The sequence below is a fragment of the Mixophyes fleayi genome, chromosome 8, assembly GCF_038048845.1.
Source record: "Mixophyes fleayi isolate aMixFle1 chromosome 8, aMixFle1.hap1, whole genome shotgun sequence".
Lineage (NCBI taxonomy): Eukaryota > Metazoa > Chordata > Amphibia > Anura > Limnodynastidae > Mixophyes > Mixophyes fleayi.
In genome coordinates, this window is record NC_134409.1 from 35,267,250 (window position 1) to 35,291,789 (window position 24,540).

A 24,540-nucleotide genomic window follows, 5' to 3' on the forward strand; every position below is an offset into this window, starting at 1 on the left:
CTAGTTTTGCAAATCTCTAGTTAAATATACTGCTCCACAAGATTATCCCTTAGAAAGTGTTTAACGTAAATAACTCAAAACGGAGCTCAAAGCAGTTTTATATAATGTTTCCAACTTGCAAAAATAACAATCTTCCTTTTCAAACATTTAATGATAGATGCACCTACAAGTTAATTCACTTCATGTCCTAGTATGCAACACCAGGTTCAGGATGAAAGACACAGATTCCCTGAAACAAACATAGATTATTAATTACACAGTTCTCAATACATTGCACTGATAACCTCTGACTACATTACAGAACCACCCATTAGTACCACTCTTATGCACACATGTGGATACCCAACACTGTTCTACAGCATTCCTCAGTGATGCCACCGTCTGGGAGAGGTGATCTGTTGGTAAATGTACTCAACACGATCTTCAGACATGGTCTCCACCTACAGTAGAGTAGACTGGAAGCTCCAGCCAATTCCACAAGTAGCCTTAGAGCAGGACGGCCTCTGGTCACTCAGCACACCAAGATGGTGATCTGATTACCACACTGGAACCACAAGTATACTGAGCCCACACATGGTTGCCCTCTGAGTCTGTGCATTGAGCCAGCTCTGTACCACCATCCCACATCTTCTACACAAAAAAAATGGTTCTACTTACCTCTGATAACAACACTGATGTCTGACCAAACTTAACAAATAGTTTTTGTATAGTCACATTAGGTTACATTCATAAAATGTGGAGTTAGATGAAAAATGTTGCTAATAACACGTGATTTAACGCCATATTCACAAACATAGCACAACTACAGTCAACAATAACAAAAGTAATATTAAAATCAGGAGTGACTAAATGTACCTTTAAATTTTAAGAGGGCCTGTCAGTAGACTGACTTAGCTTTTTTGAAAATGTATTTATTAAAAGTACACGGTGACGGGCTGTTATGATTTGTTATAGGGAATTATGAATAGAGAAACTTTGCAAGTGGAAACCATTATGTTTTTACACTCACTTTCTCAGTGGAAACAAGTAGACATATTAAGAGCAACTTTAATTAACTTTTTCCAGAAAGCACCATAAACAAATAACATAATCATGCTACTAACAATTTGGAGGTATGATATTTCAGAAGAAAATTATTTGTACAGCTCACATCATCATCATTTATTTATATAACACAGCAAATTCAGTAGCGCTTTACAATTGGGGGCAAACTTTGTAATAGACAATACTGGGTAATACAGACAAAGATGTGAGAAGGCCCTGCTCGCAAAGGTTACAATCTATGGGACAATGGGAGTTGGATACATGAGATTACGTCTACATATTGCATTTTGGTCCATTCAGACTGCAAAAGTAAAAAGTGATTAGTATGCTAAATGATCCAGTCATACAGCAATGTTGTTCAGGGGAGTGTTGTTGTCTTGTGTGAATTATGCAAACGGTGGTAATAGGGTCACCTAGTAAGGAGAAGAGGGTGATTGAGGAAAACTAAAAGCTAGCCTGAAGAGGTGGGTTTTCAGAGAACACTTTAAGGTTTCAAGACCAGAAGAAAGTCTTATTGTGCGAGGGAGGGAATTTCATAGAGTGAATGCAGCTTGAAAAAAGTCCTAAACGGGAAAAAAAGTGTAAACAGGAATGGGAGGATATAATGAGAGTGGATGAGAGCTGTAGATCTTGTGCAGAATGGAGTTGTCAAGTTGGGCGATATTTTGAGACAAGTGAGGAGATGCATGTTGGTGCAGTTTTGTTGATGGCCTTGTAGGTTAGTAGAAGAATGTTATATTGGATTTGGTGAAAAACAGGCAACCAATGTAGTAGAGTGTTTTAGCAGAGGAAGAATGATTTGCAAGTAAAATCAATCAAGCTGCTGCATGCAAAATAGATTGTAGGCACAAGTGTCTGTTTTGTTAAGACCGGAAAGGAGGAAATTGCAATAGTCAATGCGGGAGATGAGTGCATAAATTAGAGCTTTTGCATAGTCTAGTGTAAGATGTATGCGTATTCTGGAAATGTTTTTTAGATGTACGTAACATGATTTAGATATAGCGTCTATGTGGGGAACTGTTGCGAGCGGTGGCTACCCGCTGCTTGCTCTTACCTGCGTCCCGGCTCTCATGACAACAGCCGGGACACCACTTCCGGGATCATCGTCTCGGCCTTTGCCAGGGCAATGGCTGAGATGCTGTTCTGTTCAGCGCCACGTCCCGACAACACTGACAGCTTGGTGTGAGCGCAGTTGTAATCATAGCCTGTGGGCTAAATAATGAGCATTATACACCTGCTGGGGGCCTCATTGGGATCCATCTCTTCCCCCTTCCCTGATAGGTCACCTTGAGTATTTAAGGCAGGGAGGGCTTAGCTTCCCTGCCGGTTATAGCGTTTATCCCCTGTGGATAGCTGAACTGCTGTGTACTGTGTTGCTGATTCCTTATAGATTTTCTGTTTTGACCTTGGCTTTGTTTTGGACCCGCATGAACTGTGATTGCCCTGACCTCTGCTTGTTATTTGGATATCCATGCTCACTGCCATCCCTGACCCTTTTGCCTGTTTCTGACTATTCTTCCTGCCACGGACCCCTGACTTCGGCTAGTTTCTGATCATCCACTCCTGTCTGGCTACTATCTTCTATCCACCTGCCACGGTATTGTATATGAGCTTTCACTATGCTGATCTTAAGACTTGGGGGCATCCAAGTACCTGTGAACGTGTCCAGCTCTACGGGAAAGGCTGCTGCTAAATGCGAAGACCTCTGTTTCCTGTTCTGAAAGCTAATGTCAATAGCGAGGTGTAATAGGAACAAAGGATAGTTCAGAGCCAAGGATCACACCTAGGCAGCGAGCTTGCGAGATGGGATTTATGGTCATGTTGTCAACAGAAATAGAAATGTCAGGTAGGAAACTTCTGTTGGTGGATGGTAATATTATTAACTCTGGTTTTGAAAGATTGAGTTTGAGTTGGTGAGAGGACATCCAAGATGAAATGGCAGAAAGGCAGTCAGTAACGAGGGACAACACCGTTGGAGAGAGATCAGGAGGGAATAGATAAATTTGGGTATCATCCGCATAGAGATGATATTGAAATCCAAAGGAGCTTATTAGTTTTCCAAGAGAATTTGTATAAATAGAGAACAGCAGAGGACCTAGCACTAAGCCTTGTGGTACTCCAACTGATAAAGGTAGTGCAGCAGAAGTGGAACCAGAGAAATTAACACTGAAAGAGCAATTAGAAAGGTAGGATGAGAACCAGGAAAGAACAGTGTCTTGAAGACCTAAGGATTGTAGCGTTTGTATGAGAGTGGTTGTCAGAAATAGGCCCCTCTGGCTACTCCCTGATTTGATATCTTATCATATATTTCAACAGTCATACAATATATCAACTCTATTTTGTCATGAAACGAATCATGATCCCTTTGATCTGTCACAAACTGCCCTCTGCGCACTTGTAACTTGGAAGCTTACTGTAAGGAAACACACAGGATTCCAGCCCAAATCTCACACTTGATTCTTTTTCTAAGGCAACAGATTTACTGGTCCCTTTCCCAACACAGACACCTGGTTCCACCACTCCGCAAACTGCCACTAACTAAGTATAAGGCCTGTAGCAAACCCATGACTTAATTATCTAATTGCGCACACTTGGTGCTCTGATAGCTAAACAGTTAACTCTTCACACTATGGTATCTAAAGAGTTAATCCATCGTCTACACATGCAATGGATTCGTTTAAAGCAGGCCTGTCCAACCTGCGGCCCTCCAGGTGTTGTGAAACTACAAGCCCCAGCATGCTTTGCCAGTAGATAACCTATTGATAGCTGGAAGAGCATGCTGGGACTTGTAGTTTCACAACATCTGGAGGGCCGCAGGTTGGACAGGCCTGGTTTAAAGCAATAAGGACAGAACTATTACATTATTAGATTTAATATACAAAAGGTACAATGCTTACAAATAATAAAAAACAATTAGATAAAGATTTGACATACAGATAAAAACTTGCAAACAGTTATAAAAACAAGTGGGATGAAAGTACAGAGCATAACTTGCATATAATAATCTGTATGCTTGGGGGTAGGCAGAAAAGATGGACAGTCCTTCAATTAGATTGATCCCCAAGAAACTGACAATTTGCACTTTCACAACACAGGTTTTTTTAACCAAAATAAAATGGGATGGCCTTCACAGGGGCAGTGTTGATGCTAATGTGTGGGCAGGAATGTCCCCTGGGTGTCACTATAGTTTGCTCACAAATATTTCAAAGATTCTCACCTAAGCATATGGCTCTCTCTAATTTATACCTAGTGGTTGTTTTTGGTGTTTACAATACCTATTGAAAAGAAGTCAATTAGGAAGTGGAATACATGATCAAAACAATGGATGTCTAAGATCTGCATATCTTAAGCTGGTCTTCTCACAAAGGGTCTGCTCAACCTAATTACCTCCTACTGGACTAATTGATCAAATGTTTTAAAAAAGGAAACATCTTTTATCTGAGGGGAAAATCATGTTCACTTCTATGTATCAATGCAATATTTTATTTGCGCCCTGACATTTAAAATTCTATTCATAATATCATATTTATGCCCTCATCGTTACAGTGTTCATGTCAAATGCAGCAGAGAGATCCAGGAAAATTAGAAGGGAATAATGTCCTTTAGTTTTCACAGTGATCAAATCATTGAAAACCTTACTCAAAGCAGTTTCTGTGGAGTGTTGAGAACGAAAGCCTAACTGAAGAGGATCCAAAAGGTTAGTTGCGTAAAAGAACCATGTAAGCCGAGTGTAGGCAAGTCTCTCTAGAAACTTGGAGGGGCGTGGGAGCTGAGAGATGGGATGGTGATGTGAGAGAGAGTTTGGGTCAGAATTTTGTTTTTTTCAGAATAGGAGTAATCACTGCATGTATAATGATGGGAAGATACCAGTAGAGCGAGAGATTACAGATTTTAGCTAGAGGTGAAATGAGCACAGGAGACAGGGATATATCAATTTATGAGGATATAGGATCAAGAGAACAGGAGGAAGAGTAGGAAGATAAGAAGAGAGTAGATACTTTATCTTCATTTGTGGGATCAAATGAAGATAGGGTATCAGAGAGCACTGGGAGGGAATTGAGCTGATTGCTTGTCGAGGAGGATAATACCATTTCTAGATTGGTAGATTGAAGTATATATGAAAAAATCATTAGCGGTACGAGATTTACATGAGTGGCGTTTTGCTTTACGGGAAAGTTTTTGAAGATTTCGTGTTATTTTAGTGTGTCATGGCTGACATTGAAGTTGACGTGTAGTATGAATTTTTGCTGGAGCCACTTGATCGAGGGCTGTTACTAGGATTTGGTGAAAATGAGGTACTGCCATATCAGTGGAGGATAATGTAGAGATTGGGGAGAAAAGGTGTTGGAGAGAGGTGGAAAACTGTTGAAGATGAATAGAATTATGGTTTCTACAGGTATGAGGAGTCTTGATAGAGTTTGACCAGAAAGGTTAAAGTACTTGTGGTGAGCATGTAACTGATAAGGTGATGATCCGAGAGGGGGAAAGGTGTGTTAAGGAAATCAGAAATGGAGCATAGTCTAGTAGAAACAAGATCAAGGCAATGGCCATCCTGATTGAGTAGAGGATTCAACCCACTGGGTGAGGTTATGGGGGGAGGTAAGAGAGAGTAGTTTGGAAGCTGCATTATAATGTGGAATATCATTGGGGATGTTGAAATCACCCATGATGATGATGGGGATGTTGAAAGATAAGAAGTACGGAAGCCTTGCTAAGAAATCCTCAAGAAATTGTTGGTGCACTGCAGGGGGGGACAATAGATCACAGCAACAGACATAAAGAATGGATTAAATATTAGAATAGCATGTACTTTAAAATATGTGAATGTACGTGATGGGACATTTGGTAGAGCTGAGAATGTGCACTGTGGGGAGAGAAGTTGTCCAACCGCACCTCCTTGTCTGCCTCCAGGTCTTGAGGCGTGGGAGAAATGGAGGCCATCATGTGAAAGGGCTGCAAGTGAGGCAGTGTCTGATTGTGTAAGCCAGGTATGAGTTATTGCCAGAAGGTTGAGATTGTTTGAGAGGATGAGCTTGTGTATGGAGGTAAGTTTGTTACAAACAGAGCGTGTCCACCTGTGTTATTTAACTGTAAATTTCCAAACACTTTGTAAGAAAACCCACTTAGTGCAGAAAAGCCTACGTCTCTCCCCTTAGCTTTTTACTTTTAACACATAACTTATAAAAGGTATAGAACAAAACCAGATACAAAACTGTATCAAGGTTGGAACAAGAATAGTCATACTGTGTAATTGTCAATCAATACATAGAACAAATTATACTGAGAAGAAAAAGTGTTAAAAACAGACATTTGCGTGGATTAATCTTTAAAACTTCTTCAAAAAGTAATTTAATGAGTATTTTCAACGTTATCACATTATTTCTGAAATCTTACAAGGTATGAACCATTCAATTAATAAGTATACAAGTGGAGTATAATGTAATTTTGTAATTATTGAACCATCCGTGCATCACTGGCTTCATAATAAGAACAACAGGATGGAGTGGCTCTGTAAAATGCCTATTGCTTTTGCTGTAAGTTTTGTAGTTAATTAAAATAAATAATTCCATTATATTTGGCATACCTCAAGGCACTCCAAGGCTATAGAATTGGCAGTGTGGGCAGATATGTAAATGTATTGCAGAGATGAGAAGATAAATTATTAACTGGATTCCCAAAAGAGGCATTTGTCTTTCTCCATCAAAAACTGTTAAATTAGAAATATTTTTTTATGTACTGTCGATTGAATAGAGGCAGAGCATTGTCACATTGAAGTCTTAAATTACAGGCAGAGAACATTTGCTATAGATAAATGAATAAGGGCTATAGAACTAATTCAATAGCTTTAATGGCTGCAATCATATCTTATTATTATTATCTTTTATTTATAAAATGGCAATATGTTGCATAATGCTATACTTTGAGAGGCTCATGATACAAATAAATTACATACAATCAAACAAAAGGATGGCAAAGATGGTCCTGCCTAAAGGCACTTAGAATTTAAGAGGTGTGAGGTACACACAGGGCCGCCGAGAGGGGGGGGGCACTAATTACCCGGGCCCGGGCATGCCAGTGGGCCCGGGCCCTAGCGCTGACGATTTTTTATTATTTTTTTTTGCTTACTCAACTATAAGGGGGGGCCCCATGAATTTGTTGTACCGGGGCCCTGAATTCCTCTTGGCAGCCCTGGGTACACATTATATATATGTAACACCCCCTTCGGTATTAAGCATTGTAATGGTGTATATATATATATATGTGTATATATATTAACTGGTGTAGATGCTTCTCACCTCTGTTTTTGGCTTTCAGTGCCTCCACCCAAATTGCTGCTTTCTCCTCAGGGTGGTGTTCTTGAGATACACCAGATTGGAGAATACCCCTGCCCAGCACTAACACGCTGTGACACACTGTGCTGCAGAAACCAATCCTGTATATTTATTGAACTGGAACCACTAAATGCAGCTTTTGTGGTTTTATAGAAAAACAAGTTAACCTGTGCATGATTCTCATGCATTCTAGTCAAATCAAGCTACTTAAGGTGTTAAAAAGGTTCTTGTCATGCATTTGGGCCATAGCCCAGGCCTCAACCACCAACCACTCCCCACTTTCACCCCCGGCAACCACAACCACTCCCAACTGTCACTTCTCCTTCAAGAAATATATATATATATTTTTTAAATCTTTATAAACACTTTTAACAATTAACAAATTAAATGAACAAATTAAAAACATCTTAGTATACCAAATTTCAGCCCTTTCTGAATTTTTTTTTCCACACACACTAAGAATTTAGTAGGTCAGTGTATAACTCCGCCCAGCAGGTGGCGCTGCAGCTTGGTTTTATTTTTTACACACACACACACACACACACACACAGACAGACTGACTAACACACGCCACTAAGCATTTATATATTAGATATACTTTGGCATAACCTGAAATAGTAGTGTGATCAATACAATAATAAAATGGCGTGGACAAAAGTAGAGTACAAACTCTTACTATGAAGAACAGGTTAACACAATAACTCAATAAATCAATAATATCAACAACATAAGACATATACATTAATTGTCACAACCTTATACACCCGATCAATATGTCAGATGCTAACCTCACTGGTTTCTGATACAGGGAATTATCTCAAGTGATGAATGTATATATATTTACTTATATTTCTACAATATACTGCCAAACACACACATAGGCAGCATTTAAACACACCACACAGATGGAGCTGTACACTACATAGGCAAAACCAGGGGGAAAGTTCCTAGTACCTGGAAACCCCTCCCTTCTACCAGCATGTGGCACTGTATGCTTGAGGTGACTGGACCCTGTCCCCGGGACCAGCCACTTTGCAGCTTGTGTGCAGATCATTGTGGTGTGAAATATTAATTTCATAGTAGGTTGAGAGTGGGAGCTTTTAATTTATTGGTAAGGTAAAGGTTGGGGATATTTAATTTAATAGTGGGGTTATAGCAGACCTATTAAGGGCGGGATGTTGGGACTATAATAGACTGGGGGTGATTTTGCTGTGTTACCCTCCAAATGCACTAATTGGGGGTGTCTAGGCATAAATATTCCTAGCCCCCTTTGTATATCATAAGGTTGTCTCTTGTATGGGCAGCACAGTGGCCTAGTGGTTAGCACTTCTGCCTCACAGCGCTGGGGTCATGAGTTCAATTCCCAACCATGGCCTTATCTGTGTGGAGTTTGTATGTTCTCCCTGTGTTTGCATGGGTTTCCTCCGGGTGCTCCGGTTTCCTCCCGCACTCCAAAAACATACTGGTAGGTTAATTGGCTGCTATTAAAATTAATTGGCTGCTATCTGTCTGTCTGTCCCCCTCTCTGTCTGTCTGTGTGTGTGACAGACAGAGAGGGGGACAGACAGACAGATAGCATTAGGGAATTTAGACTGTAAGCTCCAATGGGGCAGGAACTGATGTGAATGAGATCTCTGTACAGCGCCGCGGAATTAGTGGCGCTATATAAAGAAATGATGATGATGTTTATAAGATGCCACTGTGATAATAGGCAGAAAAGATTAATCAGTGACAGTGGTAATTACCACTCTTTATTAAGAGGACATAACTGTCCAGAAATATTCCAGAGGAGGTGTATTCAATATAAATAAAACTTAAGATTCAACATATTTAACTGAATTTCTTTATATTTTGTATTATGAAAAGTTAAAGAAATGGTTTCTTTGGAAACACCCTCATGGACCCCAACGGATAATGTTTTAAGGATATTCTTTGTGTGACAAATTTGTATAATTGATGAGCCAGTAAAAATAGACTAGGTTGCCTGTGTGTGATATTGGCTAATATCACAGGTGCCTTTTGTGTGTCAGTACATTTAGCCATATGAATATGCAAATTTTATTTGGCTGCATATAATATGAAGTGTAGAGTTCTCACATCAGAAACAATATGATCCATGAATGATGCCTGCAGATTTTGGAGGACGTGTTAGTTCTCATTTCACAGGACAACGACTAGTTCGCACAAGTCAAAAGAGTGTACAAAAATAAAACCATTGATATTTATCCAAATATTACAGGGACAAATATTTAAAACCCACACTGTCTCTCTAAGTAAAGAGCATCTGGCATCTAATCTATCACTTATCTGCAGGCTTTGATTAGCCATTGTGATTATCAATTGTTTTACCAGTAGGTCCCAAACCTTAAGGGATCCCAAGAAGCAGGTTGTATATAAAGACAACATAAGAGATATTGCAAATGTTGTACCACATTGCATTCATGTTTATATTAAGTATTGTTTTGCATATAGAGCAGGGTTTCTCAACCAGTGGTGCATTTACACCCAGGGGGTACCTTAGACAGATTGAATGGGTATTTCCACCTGTTTAATTAAACTACAGCATAGAGTAATATATTAATAACAAAAATCAAGACAAATTAAAATTATGTTCAAGACATAAGGCATTTCTTTATAAACATTTATACATATTAGGGAGTAGTAGAAATTAATGTATACACTTTTGGAGTATTTGACAAACATTTACCATCATAAAATAGTACATAATTAAAAAATAATCTGATTTAAAAAGAATTTTGTGTTCTACATAAAATGTATTGTTTTTAGACTGTAATGGATTTACTTAACATATTTTAGGCCATCACTGCTTATAAGTGTAACCGTTTTTAGCAGGCAATTTATAAGGTCCCACTTTGTCAGGGAAGTCCAACTTGTGATCGCATATCAAAATCTTGTGATAAACAATAATAATATCATTAAAAAATTGCATTTTTGTTATTTTTTTGTCTACACAATTGGAAATAAATCTAGTACTTATTTTGTAATATCACATTCATTGTACTCAACCATCTTTTCTGTAAAACCAGCTGCTTTCTCCATATGTCTAATGCATCTTAGAGATGGATAAAAAGCGTTGCATAAAAAGGTGATTTAATACATTCTGAATAGAAATGGGAAATACATATGTTTGGAAGTGATGGAAAATGTAAGCTCACATTGGTAGGTCATAATATACATGTTGGTACAATATTCATATTTAGCTTTCCTGTGAATATAAAAGCAATTAAAACATTCTCAGTTAGCCACCTGTTTTTTTAACTTTTGTATCCCTATATATATATATATATATATATATTTAGATAGATAGATAGATAGATATAGATCACTTTCAATGGGGAAAAATAATATGTTTTGTTGTAAAAGCAGTAACTATACTTGTAGTGGTATTTTGCTTTATCTAGCAATACAGCTACAATGTTTTTAAAGATGACATCATAATAATACATAAGTGTGAGGAGGAATGTGTTTTACAAAGGACAAATTCAGCCATAGATGATATTAAATACAACATATAACTTTTCTCATAATCAACCAGGTACAAATATGGTGAATAATCTATAAAATACTTTTGTTCTGTTATGCTTAATTTAGTGGAATAATAAGTATTATGCATATTTGGAATCCAGGAAAACAGTATGTATTGATCTGAAATGTCTTGAGTACATCCCCAATCAAAACAAATCTACCCAAGTCCCTCAACTCTATCTAGGTTTGCCCTGCTCCCTCCTCCCGATAAAGCTGATGTCTCCATTTTTGTATTTAGTTGCTTGCTGCCTGGACTAAATTATTCAATTGGCAATGTTTGAAAAGTGCTAAACATCATCTAGTGATCATTGGCATTTGGAGGACTTTGTACTATAAAAAAATTATTGAGGGTGATTCTCTCTATCTGTAGTTAAACTACCTTATGCAGACTATATGGTGGTTGTCTATAAGGGTACTGTCACAATCCAGCACTCACCTCAGCCTGCAAGACATGTGTGTGACAAAGAGTTAATCAAAAATAGCCAACTGCTTAGATTGAAAAACAGCACAATTAAGCACAGTGTCATGAGACACATCAATAATTGCAGGAGATGGAGGAAGAGGGGTTAGAGAAAAATATAATGTGTCAGAATTACCTTCTGGCAGTCCCCTGCCTCCCCCTCAGGATTAAAGTCTGAGGACCTGGCCTGCACTGCCTGCTGGTGTGTGATCACTGGCACTGTGGAAGAATGAACATCCCTTACCTCCTCGGATACAGACAGTTTTCACATTTCAGGTACAATAAAATGTACATTTTCGCTGTAACATCCTAGTTTATACATTTCAGGTACAATTGAAGATACATTTTCCCTGTCAAATCCTGGTACTTGTGAAAAAAATTCTCAGCAGAGTTAACAACATCATCAGTAGAGACATATTGAGAGCGCATCCTGCGTAAATCCGTCCAAACACATTTGCAGGAATATTATCCAATACCCCTACTTCCCTTAGACCTCTTCCAGCACCCAAATCAAGATACACCCTGGCTATAAGCACTGCAAAGTGAATAAATACCACTGATTACACAGAAAAGCATTTTCCAGGAATAATGTCCTTTAACCCCACCAGTTTTGAACCCACCAACATAACAGCAGTACCCGTGACTCTTAACCCCACAGTAACCTTGTCGCCAACAGTGACAGTTTGCAGGTTGTTATTCTTGCTACTTTGGGGTCCAGCAATACACAGGAATGCAGGGGAAGAATGCAAGAAAGATATCCCCCTGGAGGAGGGTGTAGTGTTATTCTTTTCTGGACAGGTGGTATGATGTGCCCCACCTGGTTGCACACAAAACACAGACGGGTGTCTCCCAGAACAGGCTTTGCCCCCACCCTCCCAGTAGATGAGAAAGAAACAGCAGAGGAAGGTGCTTAGGGGGATTTTCTTCACATTCATGGATGCCCCCCTTTCAAAGCAGACTGTCCTGGCACAAAAAATTCTCTGTTAGCTGCAGGTGCCCATGTGACAGTATACTTCTCATCCAGTCTATCTGCTTCTTCAGATGATGCAGGGTCATGATCCACTACCCATTCTTTCACATCAGCTGGGCACAAAGTTAGAAACTGCTCTTGGATCATTAAATCTTTCAGAGCATCAAAGCTGGTGATCTTTAATCCCCCAATCCATAGTTTGAAAGAGGCAGACAGTTGAATATGAATCAGAGGCACTGAGCTTAACTCTCTGAACTTTTGTCTGTGATCCTCAGGAGTGATATTAAAGCACTGGAACAGAACACTTTTGATAGCCTCATAATCTTTGTCCATCTCGGGGGGAGATATGCAAAGGCCTCTAAGGCTTTACCTCTCTTGGTGTAGTCCATACTCTTGATCTTGGAGTAGTCCATACTGTTGACAGGTCTTTTCAACTTCTTGCAGAAAAACATCCAAATCTCCATCTTTCTAAAGAAAATGGAAGTTCTCTGTCTGACGTCTGCTGAAACTTGCCTCTCTGGCTTCTGGCTGGAATTGAAGTTTGACAAATTCCAACTTGTATCTCCTTTCTGCCTCTCATTCTGCAGCTTCTCTTTCTTCTTGCTGCTCGGTTTGGCATTCTACTGCTTCATTGTCTGCTTGTCTCTCTGCTGCCTCCATTGCAGCTTGTCACTCTGCATCCTGATGCTTCTGCTCTGCACCTTTTAAGTTCTGAAATTGTTGTATAAGCTGCATTTTGATTGCAAATATTTGAAAGTCAAATATTAAATGCCCATAACAGTATCCACAATTGAACTACTAGATTCATCATGAAGCAACAGTCCAGTATTTGGTGCAATATCCACAATCAGGTAATTTTCTGAATCCTGGCTGTGCCCTTCATGGGACAAATCTACACCTTTACTCTGATCACTCTGCAAGAGGGCTGTGAACAATTGCCTCTTGATTTTGCCAATGCTGGGAATTCCTTTTTCCTCACATTCCGCAACCAGTACATGCTTTGCCATGCATTTATATGCAACAGTCATCTCCCACAGTAAAATGGTAACTTAAAAAGATAAAGAAAAACTAGAAAAGGAAGGGAAAGAAAATATTTGCAGTATGTAAATGTTTAATATAATGTTCTAACCATTGAGTTCAGTCTCTGGTGAATTGACTTGTATTTCATCTCTCAGGAATCACACAACCCTAATTCACTTAGGTTCTTAAAATAAGAAAATATATCCCATAAATTTGCCACCAATTTGTAACGATCCAGCATTCACCTGAGCCTGAAAGACTGTGGGCTAGATTTACTAAGCTGCGGGTTTGAAAAAGTGGGGATGTTGCCTATAGCAACCAATCAGATTCTAGCTTTCATTTATTTAGGACCTTCTACAAAATGACAGCTAGAATCTGATTGGTTGCTATAGGCAACATCCCCACTTTTTCAATCCCGCAGCTTAGTAAATCTAGCCCAGTGTGTGTGACAAAGGGTTAATAAAAAAACAACTACCTGGTCTGTTTAAAAATGATTAAAGCTCTCCCAGTCTATCTCACACACTATCTTTGCCTTACCAACTATGCCACCACCAAGATTTTTTGTGAAGAGCTGACACTCGTGTGTAAATGCAAATTAGTGTTTTATAACCTTGTTTCAAACACTTTTCAAGTCAGGGTTTATTTACACTGGCCTAAATTCTTATGCGAATGTCCTACAAGATGAGATTACACACATAGCAGTTCCTACGTTTCCCTTCATTTGCATACCAAACATGACTCCTGTAAGTATGATACTTGAGAAAATATGACATTTTTCTGTGTCCTTATTCCCTTTCATTGAAATTTATGCCAGCTGCTCAGTCACCCATTTGAGATGTCCTGAGATATCAGAAGAACAGGAAAAAGAGAAATAGTACTATAGGAAGGCACTCCAGTTCCACATGAGGGAAATAATATAAAAAAAAATAATCTTTATTAAATGTCAATTAAAATATAAAATATCGGGACGGATATCTCTGACCATTTTGAATATTTATTTTTTCAATGGTGAAATGTTATTAAAATATATAGAAAAGTGATAGAGAGAAATAAGTGAATTAAAATAATCTTTATTTTCAACCCCTAGGTGGAGCCAGCTTCAACAGGGTTAAATTGTAATAATTATTTCCTTTATTTTATTGACAGCAAAATTGTATTAATAAAGTGTTGAAATGATCCAATATTTGTGCGTAATCCTCATTTCTTCACTACACATTCATATATCCCTCTGAGAATTTCACACACTTTTCTGTCTCATAAATATACATAGATAACTTATTATCAATTGCTGCCTATTCATGGGAATTTGAGAATATTACACCCAATATTATTTGGAGCATTATTAAAGCACTTATATTTCTTATTATATAATATCTACATTATCCACCAATGCTCTTTTACATAGGGTTCTATTGGCCAGTTTTCACCTAATGTTAGGAAAATAAATGGCACTTATATAGAATGCCATATTGTTATGTAGACTGATTATAAATTATGGATCAATATTATACACACTGGGGTAATTTATCTCCCCATGCCAATTTTCTCAAACCCTATAAACCAGTCATACATTTGGTAAAAGAAATCAATCAAACTGCCTCTGAGTGACCAGCCTGATAATATGTATCAACAATATATCTCATTTCCTAGCATTCCCACTAGGTCTTATATTATGCTGTAATCGCAAGTCTATCTCAGGGTCTCGTATTACTAACAGCTGGTAATCGGCCAATCCTAAATCCCTAAACTTAGAGTATAAAAGTATTAAGATGTTAAACGTCTATCACATCTTTGTATGCATTGAAATAAATAATAATATCCTTGTAAATATATTTTCTTTATGTGCTAAATCTCGAAGCTCATTGGTACCGCCCCTCGCCAGCCTCACTTCTGGGTGACAAGAGTGACGTCAGTTACCCGACGTACGTTTCACCAATAACAGCATCTTGTTTTTTAGCATAGGGCACTTAAAAATGCAACATTTTCCAGAAAATATTTTTAGAAACAAACAGGTGTGCAAAGGTTGAATAACAGGTTCTTAACCCTTTTTCAATTCGGTGGCATAGTTTATTTTTCTCTAATGAATAATGCAAATAAATCTATAAGAAAAGTTGTGTTGCAAGGCCTTTAAACGTGTTTAGTTTTGCCTGAACTCGATTAAATCATGTCACAATTGATGGGACAGGATTGAATATCCATCTGGCCATGTGGTTCATAATGCATGTTCATACGCAGTGGTTGAAGTGGAGGTGTATATAGTGGTACGTCATACCGCACTTCTTCTACCGTCATTGTAAAACTATCACATTTCATTCACTTACATTACACCAACACTTCTAAATTTCCATTCAGCCACTTCTAAATTTCCACTTCGACCACTGTGTATATCTATAATTTGGATTTGTTAACTTACCTTAAAAAGAATGCAATAGATCCATTTGTTTTATTTCATCAACAAATTAACAAATCTGTATATGCATATGTATATGGTAATGACTCCGGTATAAATTTAATTGCAGTGAATGATTTGCTTCCATTGTTCAAATACATTCAATAGTGACCTTTGTTTACCTTGGGAAGTAATCATTCTGTCGACAATGAATATGTCGACACTCATACGGTTGACACCAAAATGATAGCAGTGTATATGTTGACAGATTCATTGTGTTGTCATGTTTAAAATGGTGACATTGTGACTGTCAACAGTAGTAATGTCAGTAGCAACCAGGGAATCCACCTGTGAATCCACCAGCAATACAGCCGGCGGGTCAGGCACATAATAGTTAATATTAAGAATAAACCCCCCCTCCACAAACATTTATGCCAACCCTCCTCCCCCAAACACATTAACCTTCGTGCTCAATACAGTAAATAAATAAATAAACAAAAAACAGCATCACCCCATTTAACAGATTAACCATAGGGCTACCAGCCTAAGCTGGTACTAGCAAAATCGGGAAGGGGGGGGGAAACATGGGGTCCCCCTGCCATAATGCATCCAGCCCCAGGCTAGTAAGCACATGATTGAATTCCCTAGAGAGACGGGGTCTGCAAAAATAAAGCCATTTGAATGATGACATTGTAACTGTTGACAGTCACAATGTCACCATTTTAAACATGTGAACTGAAGGAATCTGTCGACATTTACACTGTCACCATTTTGGTGTCAACAGTATAGGTGTCGTCATATTCACCATCGACAGATCGTACCCAACTAGTTTTCCTTAGTCTGGATGAACAATGGTATCTCTAAAAGTTGTTCAGTTAATATTAATTTTAGAAGTATTGTGATTACCAGTAGACCATAATTGAACACTCTACTTAGTCTGTTAGTTTGTATGTAGATATAGTTTTTTATTTGGTACTAATTTGTAAATAACATTCAGAAGTGGTACATTCTAGAATTGAACTGACAAACGGATCTTTCAAGCAAAATTCAGTCTTTAGACTACTAATACCCGTTCCTGCACAGTCAGAAGAACCCTGCTTTCCTTTGTACCCTGCTGGCATTTCTGTATTTACTGTATGTTTTGATATTATTATTATTATTATTATTTTATTATAACTCATAATGTCGCTTTTTTTTTCTTATACTTTCTTTCACAGATTCATGGAAGCATAAGCCAAAGAAGACATGAAAAAGACAACTTCTCTTTGATCCACGCCAGACAAATTTCCAAATAAATAAATTTTTAATTATGATACATTAATTATTACAGTAAAAATTTGCATTTTTTTTCCCTTTAAAACATAAGCACCAGTCTTGATATAACATAAAGTATAAATCAAATAGTGAAATATATAGCAAAATACCATGTGCAAACCGTATTTAGCACAAAACATAAATAAGTTTCTTTTTTCTTTTGTACATACTAAATTTTACTAAATGGGAGATCGGTCATGCTAAAATAGCTTAAACAAACCGTGTTTTTCTTTATTCTTCTTTTATTTTTTTAAAGTGATTGTTAGAAAGTCCAAAACTGAAGCTATGACCTAAAGTAGGGTACTGTACATGGTTGATTAGAAATTTCTAAGGACCAGTAATTGTGGGTAATCGGACATACTGACTAGTGCACATTGCTAACACACCTTCAATGGTTTTTTTGAAAAAGTAAGGAAAACAAGTTATAATTACAAAACAACCTTCAGATGCGGACAATATTGTTGATACTGTAAAAATCATTAAATAGACCAGATACTGTAGCTCTTGTACTTCCCGCTCTTTTCAAATATGTCTCGGTTGAGATGAGTGGACTGTGAAGAGGGAGGAGGTCCAGTGCAGAGAGAAAGCGTCTATTTCAACATCATGTGACTTCTGCAAACGCGGTGAGATGGTTCTATAAAGGTAAAAACAAAGAGAAATTACAAAGCAGGTCTTGGCTAATACAAAGTTTTCAGGAAGCACATCAGACATTTTGGAAATAGAAATAGTTTTGAAGTAATTACATACTCAAGTTACCCTGATTTTACATCTTCCGAGAATTGTTGCATTTAGACTAAGCCCATGACATCATAATATTATTTAAATTGACAGTTATCCAACATGTCATGGGCTCAGTTTAAAACTTTACATTTGGTTATTGATACAAGCGAAACATTTTGAACACTTGCTGCCACTGCATTAACAAAGGACAATAGAAACTCACTCTTCCAACCCCTGGTGAAACTGTGAAGAGTCCTGTAGGGATCCGACAGAAGGGGTAACCCCACAGCGAGTTTGGAGCCTGATATACCCAACCACAAATCTAAAAGTCAAGAAGGAGTCCACTCGGCCTGGTTACTAGGGGTCAAAAGACATCTGCAGCACCATCTATCAGCCTCTTAACCAGGAAAGATTGATTGATGTTAATGTTTTTTTTTTCAGTAGAAACATCACCTACTTTGTGAGTGAAACTTTTCATTACTATTTATTCTTACTAACAACATATATGTCACAATAAATAACACTCTTGCTTGGAATTTTATTAATATAGTATAAACTAATTAAGTCTATATAGTAAAAGTCTGTAGAGGATCTGACAAGGGAGAAGCAGAGGGAACCTACTACACCCAAAGGATCAGTACAAGTGCATGTATCATACCTACCTTCCATTGTGAGTAGTATACCTCTCCACTTATATTACAATTTACAATCAATCATATAACTTCACTCCAGAGATACTATATCCAGAACACATCTGGGGTAAATGTATCAATGTGCGGGTTCTTCAACACCCGCGTGTTCAGCTTCTTCCGCGATTAAATTTCAAGCGGCGCTGCATTGTAAAGGGTTAACTTCCCTTTACAAGGCAGCGCCGCTTGAAATTTAATCGCGGAAGAGGCTGAACATGCGGGTGTTGAAGAACCCGCAGATTGATACATTTACCCCCTGTTGTGCTCCTCTTACCTCTATCTATCTATCTATCTATCTGTAAAAATATTTTGTGACAAAGTCACTAGCTTAGTGTTTGATGCCAGGTATTTCACTTAGGTTTTTAACCTACTTGTTTTAAAACCCCAGGTGTATGTGTATTGTGTGCAAGCTGCTGAAAGGCTATATGCCTGTTGAAAAGTCAGAAAAGGGCCCTGGGGCTATGGATGGAGAGAGAGGGCGGGCGCCATCCATTAGGCCAATTTACTGGGTCTTCCAAGTTACCAGTGATTCTGCTGGTATGCAGGGGTTGCACAGAGAAGTGCTGGTAAAAGACTGCCTGACAGCTCAGTCAGTATTTCACTGCCTGGGGACAGTGGCTGCAGAGTCTCTCTGAGAGAAAGCCTGTTATCTGACTGTTAGTAAATTGTGCTGAAACTTCCTTTTGTTTAGTTTTAGTTAGTCAGTCAGGAGTGACCACTGTTAAGTTAGAGATGGACGGCAAGTGTTTCTTTTGGAGTTTGCCTTTTGTTTTTTCATTGACTAAAACTGTCTGAAGCCAGTTGCCCGAAATCTTGGTGTGAAATCTCTCGCCTGACATAAACACCATCTACCCCAGGAGATGGTACAGGGCCCCCCTACCCAGTCACTAAATATATATATATATATATAGTTTATTAACTACATTAATCCTTCCCTTCCTTCGTCTACTGTTTTCAGGACAGATGGAGTTTTCCTTGGGTAGCATGAAACAATAAATACATTTTTATGTAGCGTACAGTATATAAACAAAACCAGGAAAACTACAGTTTCTATGGTTACAATTATATAATAAGTGTCACACTGGAATTTTATCCCTAAATGTACATTTACATTGCAATAAGCCATAGAGAACATAGAGCAGTAATGGGCAACCTGATATACTTCAGTGGCCTCTTGTGCAGCCCTCCAACCTTCAAAAGGGTTAAGCATTATCTTTAATTTAAAAAATTAAACAACTCAAAAACGGCATTGACATGCAACTATTTCTCATCCCAAAATGTCCCACCATGTCCCCCACATGCTTCAAAACGCACCCACATGCCACTCATACTTCCTCACATGCCACTTAGACTCCCCCGCATGTCCATCAGTCATTCATACATGCTCTTCTGACCTCTCCATATAGCGCTTAAACCTTGCCACATATTTAGCAGGCTCGCCAGGAGGGCCTCCAGGTAAAATGAAGTATATATCTTCCTAGTCTTCTGGTTAAGAACTTAAATTGATGTCATGGAGTGGAAATCGAATTAAAATGTCCATATAATCTATATTTTGAAATGGCAAAGTGTAAAGGGAATGTAAGTTAATAGCTGTCTGAAGTGCAGCCGTCTACCCCAGAAAACAGTAACCCCAACATGATCTTGTGACTATATATATATATATATATATATATATATACATACATACACAGGGTGGTCCATAAGTGTGGAAATACACCATTAAGACGGAAATGAGTTATATAAATCCAGCGTCTACACATATGATCTGGGTGCCTGGGTGTGGTGGAAAACATTTTAGGGTATGTGGCCAGTATGGATGCAACTCTATTTTTTAAAACGGGAAGGTATTCCTGTGACAGACACAGAATTTCATAAGAAAAACAATTGTGTTCTTTCTTTTAACAAGGTGCTGGAAACATTCATTAGATATTCTGGTGCATGTTGACAGGATAACATAACACATTTGCTGCAGACTTGTCAGTTGCAAATTCATGCTGCAAATTTCCTGTTCCACCACATCACAAAGGTGCTGTATTGATGTGAGATCTGGTGACTTTGAAGTGCACTGAATTTATTCTCATGTTCGTGGAACTAGCTTACGTTGACGTGTGCTTTGTGACATTATTGTGTGCGTTATCCTGCTGGAAGTAGCCTTTAGAAGGTGGTAGATAAAATGATGCACTTAGACAGCAACTATACTCAGGTAGGCTGTGTGCTTTTAGACAATGCTTAATTGTTACTACTGGGTATATTTTGTGGCAGGAAAACATTTCCCACAACATTACACCACCACTAACAACCTGCATAAGGCAGGATGGATCTTTGAATTCGTGTTTTTTACACCAAATTCTAACCCTACTACAAGAAATCATGGTTCGTCAGACTAGGCATCAATTTACCAAGTGTCAGTAAAATTTTTGGTGAGCCTCTGTCCACTGTACCCTCAGTTCCCTGTTCTTACCTAACAGGCATGGGATCTGGCATGGTCTTCTGCTGCTATAGCCATCCAATGCGACTTCAACTTTTATTTTACTCGTTTTTTAATGGTCATAGGATTACTATGATAGGAAAAAGTAGAGTACTGTCCGGTGATGTAGACATCATTTTGCCTTTTATGTTATATGATAATGCATTTATCCATGTTTCAATAGATGGACATTGAAATTCTGAAATTTCAAGGACATTTATATATTATGTAAAGCCAGGGTTGTTTTTTACCCTGGAATAATCATTGTGCTATTCAGAATTCATTTCCGTAGTACTTGAAACATGTATTGATTCTCATTGTTGGAATGCTTAAAATGTATTATTTACTTTCATTGTGATAACGTTTTGGAAACACAGAAGGTCACATGGATTATCGCATAAAAGAATAGGGCTGCTACAGGTAGGAGTAGGGTTTAAGGGTCAAGAACTAGTTTTCAAAAACATATATATAAGACATAAAATGTAACTGGATGAAGACACTAGAATATTTCATGTATGAAATATAGTATTAAAGAGGAAACAAAGATAAATGCTATTGTTTAATTGGAGGACACTTTATTAAAACTGGTGCATAGAGAAAGGTACTGTAACCTATAACAGCTAGATGCTTTACATTTTGTAAAGGTTTCTTTGAAAACAACAGTTGCAATCTGATTGGCTGCTATGGGCCATAGCACCTTTCTCTCTGCACCAGTTTTCATAAATGCCCATCACCCCTTCCCCTAGTTGTTACAACTTGATTTACTCAGTTTTATCATTTTGCTCGCTGAATTATGACATATAATGCCCACTCATATTACTTGATCTAAGTATATGTCAGTAAATCCAGAATTTACATTTTTAAAACACTTAAATAAAACATACATATTTGTTTTCAGCATGCATATGTATATATAATCAGAGCATTGCTATTGTGAAATTCTTTTGGCTGGACTATATAGGGTCTATGCAAATTGTAAAGCTGCGTACACATGATTTTAACTGTTGTAACAATTTTAATTTGTGGAATGTGAATTCATACGTCCCAACATTCAACTTTTCTGAATTGGTTTTTAATAATTGTTTTATGGTGGATACTGGTCACATTCAAACCCTGTTTTTTGCCTGCTTCATAAAAATGTCACTAAAGCTGTCACTCACAAATTGCTTTTTTCACTAGAAAATCTTTGGATTTTAAATTAAATAAATCTAACTGTTTTTGGGGTGTGCTACTCAGACTTATACAGCAGCAGCACCCTGTTTTTCTCCACTAAATAGAATTAGAGAGAAACACTAGTTCAGAATGACGTTGACTAAATATAAATACTAGATCAGCGCCCTGTCTATATAATACAGTACTATAATTAGTTTATATATATATATATATATATATTATACACACACACACACATACAGTATACTATACACTTACACCATATATGGCACCCGATCGATCAGCAAACTATTCTAGCTGATTGATCGCCACAGAAACAAGCTGCATTAAAAATAATCATAGCTATTGCTTTCTATGTAAAATTCCCTATAGCACCCTGTCTAAGGCTCAGGTAACTCTTTACAAACTATTTTAGGAGTACAACCTGCAAACTACCTTCCTCCCTACATACTATCTGTTCTAAAATGGCAGATGAAACAGAGGGGGTGGGGGTTATATATACAGATCGAAACTCTTGAAAAAGTTTTGCATTTATATTTTTCAGTAAATTACATTTTGCCTCATCTTCAGATCCGATTTTGCCGCAAAGAATCAAGTAGTGTCTTGGTTCTACTCAGAACCCCAAATCTCAAAACTGGCGGATTTCTTTGAATCCGATCCGCTCACCTCTACTTTAATTGTAAGATTTTGTGTCTATATCTTGAAGTATCCTTATTAGGAAATTTACAACAGGTACAATTTGAGAATCATAAAGCTATAACTAAGCTTTCTACTTAACATTACATTTAAAATATGCTGGAGTCATCCATTTTGCAAGATACATTCAGAGATCCAGAGCTAAAATGTATTTTGATTGATCACATACTAACCAATGCTGGAGTAAGCAGAATGGTCTCTTACATAAACATAAGTATTAAATGAGATCTACATTTTGTACAGTTTATTGTTAGCGGTTTCTTTAGACAGTAAACAAAAACATTGCTTTGTCTATTTTCTCCCAGTTAGTCTTTGGTTTTTACTCATTTACTTTTAACTTCACAGGTGTTGAAATTAGTCTTCTTTCAATCAATGATTGTGAAGCTGGTTGCTGTGGTAACTAAAAGCACAATTTGCTCAACCTGTGATATGTGCATGAAAGTTGACTTACAATGGGGGTGTGGGTAATTAATTATCAGTATCAGTCTCTCTTTTGTTACTGTTTGATTATACGATCTTGAGAAAGCTTTCTCAGAATTGCATAAAAGTCTGATCCCAGGATCTTGCTCATTTCAGTGTTTTAATCAGTAGGAAAGTCTTGCCAAATAATCTCATCTGTGTTTAAGGAGAACAATGGTCCCCACTGCCACCACCTATCTCTTTTACCAACACCTGCAACCCCTGAATTCTGTGTGGTGTGACTATGGCTTTTTTCTCCAGACCACTTACTCTGGTTTAGGATTCCTGCAACACAGGACAGCCGGGGGATGAATGAGCGTGTCTTATCTGTAGGTCACAGGAGTATTTACAGTAATAGAATAGGATATAGGAAAAGAATAGGGTATTTAGGAAAGGAGATGTTTATTGCTCATCAATAGTTCTTAAACATTTATATACAGATTTCACACAATGTTGGCCGGGGGTAATACAAGAAATCCAAGAGAATGAGCCAAAGCAGAGGTATTCAAGGGTGAATTTGTGGCTATCCTGGTCTTGCCATTCTGTAGAGAAGGGATTACAATCATCCAGGGCTCAATTGCTTATTAATAGCTCTTTAGAAAAAAATATTTTAAACAGTTTGTAGGTATACAGGAGGTAATGAAGCTCCTTGTTCCTTTAACCAGTTCAGTTGGTTCACTAATCTTACACATGAATCAGACTTGATCATGCTCTTAGTGTGTGTGGGCGTGGGAGAGATTTCTCTGCTGTTCATGCATTGTAAGCCCCCTCTCCCTCTTGACTCCAGTATGGACTGGGAGATTTATATTTAAATGTCTTGGTCAAAGTACCTTCCAGGATCCCTGCTCCCAGGTCTAGTTCCCCATCGGAGAGGAAATTAGCTCCAAAGGAATTGTAAACAGACACCAGGATAGTAGTCTCTGTTCTGTAGTTGCTGAAGCCCTTTTGGGGGCTTCATTGAGCCATCAGGGGAGAAGAACCTATCATCACACCAGCACACTGATTCCAACAAATGGGAGCCAGAGTAGCAGGATAGTGCAACCTCATATTTCGCAACTCCCACTGGACTACCAGAGTAGGTACTAAATTTATATTTTTCACCATTTAAGCATTTTCTATACATTATTAAATACACATTACAGTGTCATCATTGTACAGTATTATACACGGTAGCACAAAGGTGCACTGTGCCAATCATACTAATGGTAAATTGCAAAACATTTCCTGCAGGACATGTGTAGTGGGGGGACAAGAATGTCCG

At 38.0% G+C, this 24,540-nt stretch overlaps 1 protein-coding gene across 1 annotated transcript in view; it reads right to left on the minus strand.

Annotated features, from left to right (window-relative positions):
- Positions 1-17,086: 17,086 nt before the first annotated feature.
- The window catches only part of PLPPR5 (phospholipid phosphatase related 5), a 173,981-nt gene continuing 166,527 nt past the window's right edge, over positions 17,087-24,540 (minus strand). The window contains exon 6 of the mRNA XM_075182335.1: positions 17,087-17,709. Within this exon, the coding sequence (XP_075038436.1) occupies positions 17,677-17,709 (33 nt within the window). The 3' untranslated portion in view covers positions 17,087-17,676. The remainder of the gene's footprint in view (positions 17,710-24,540) is intronic.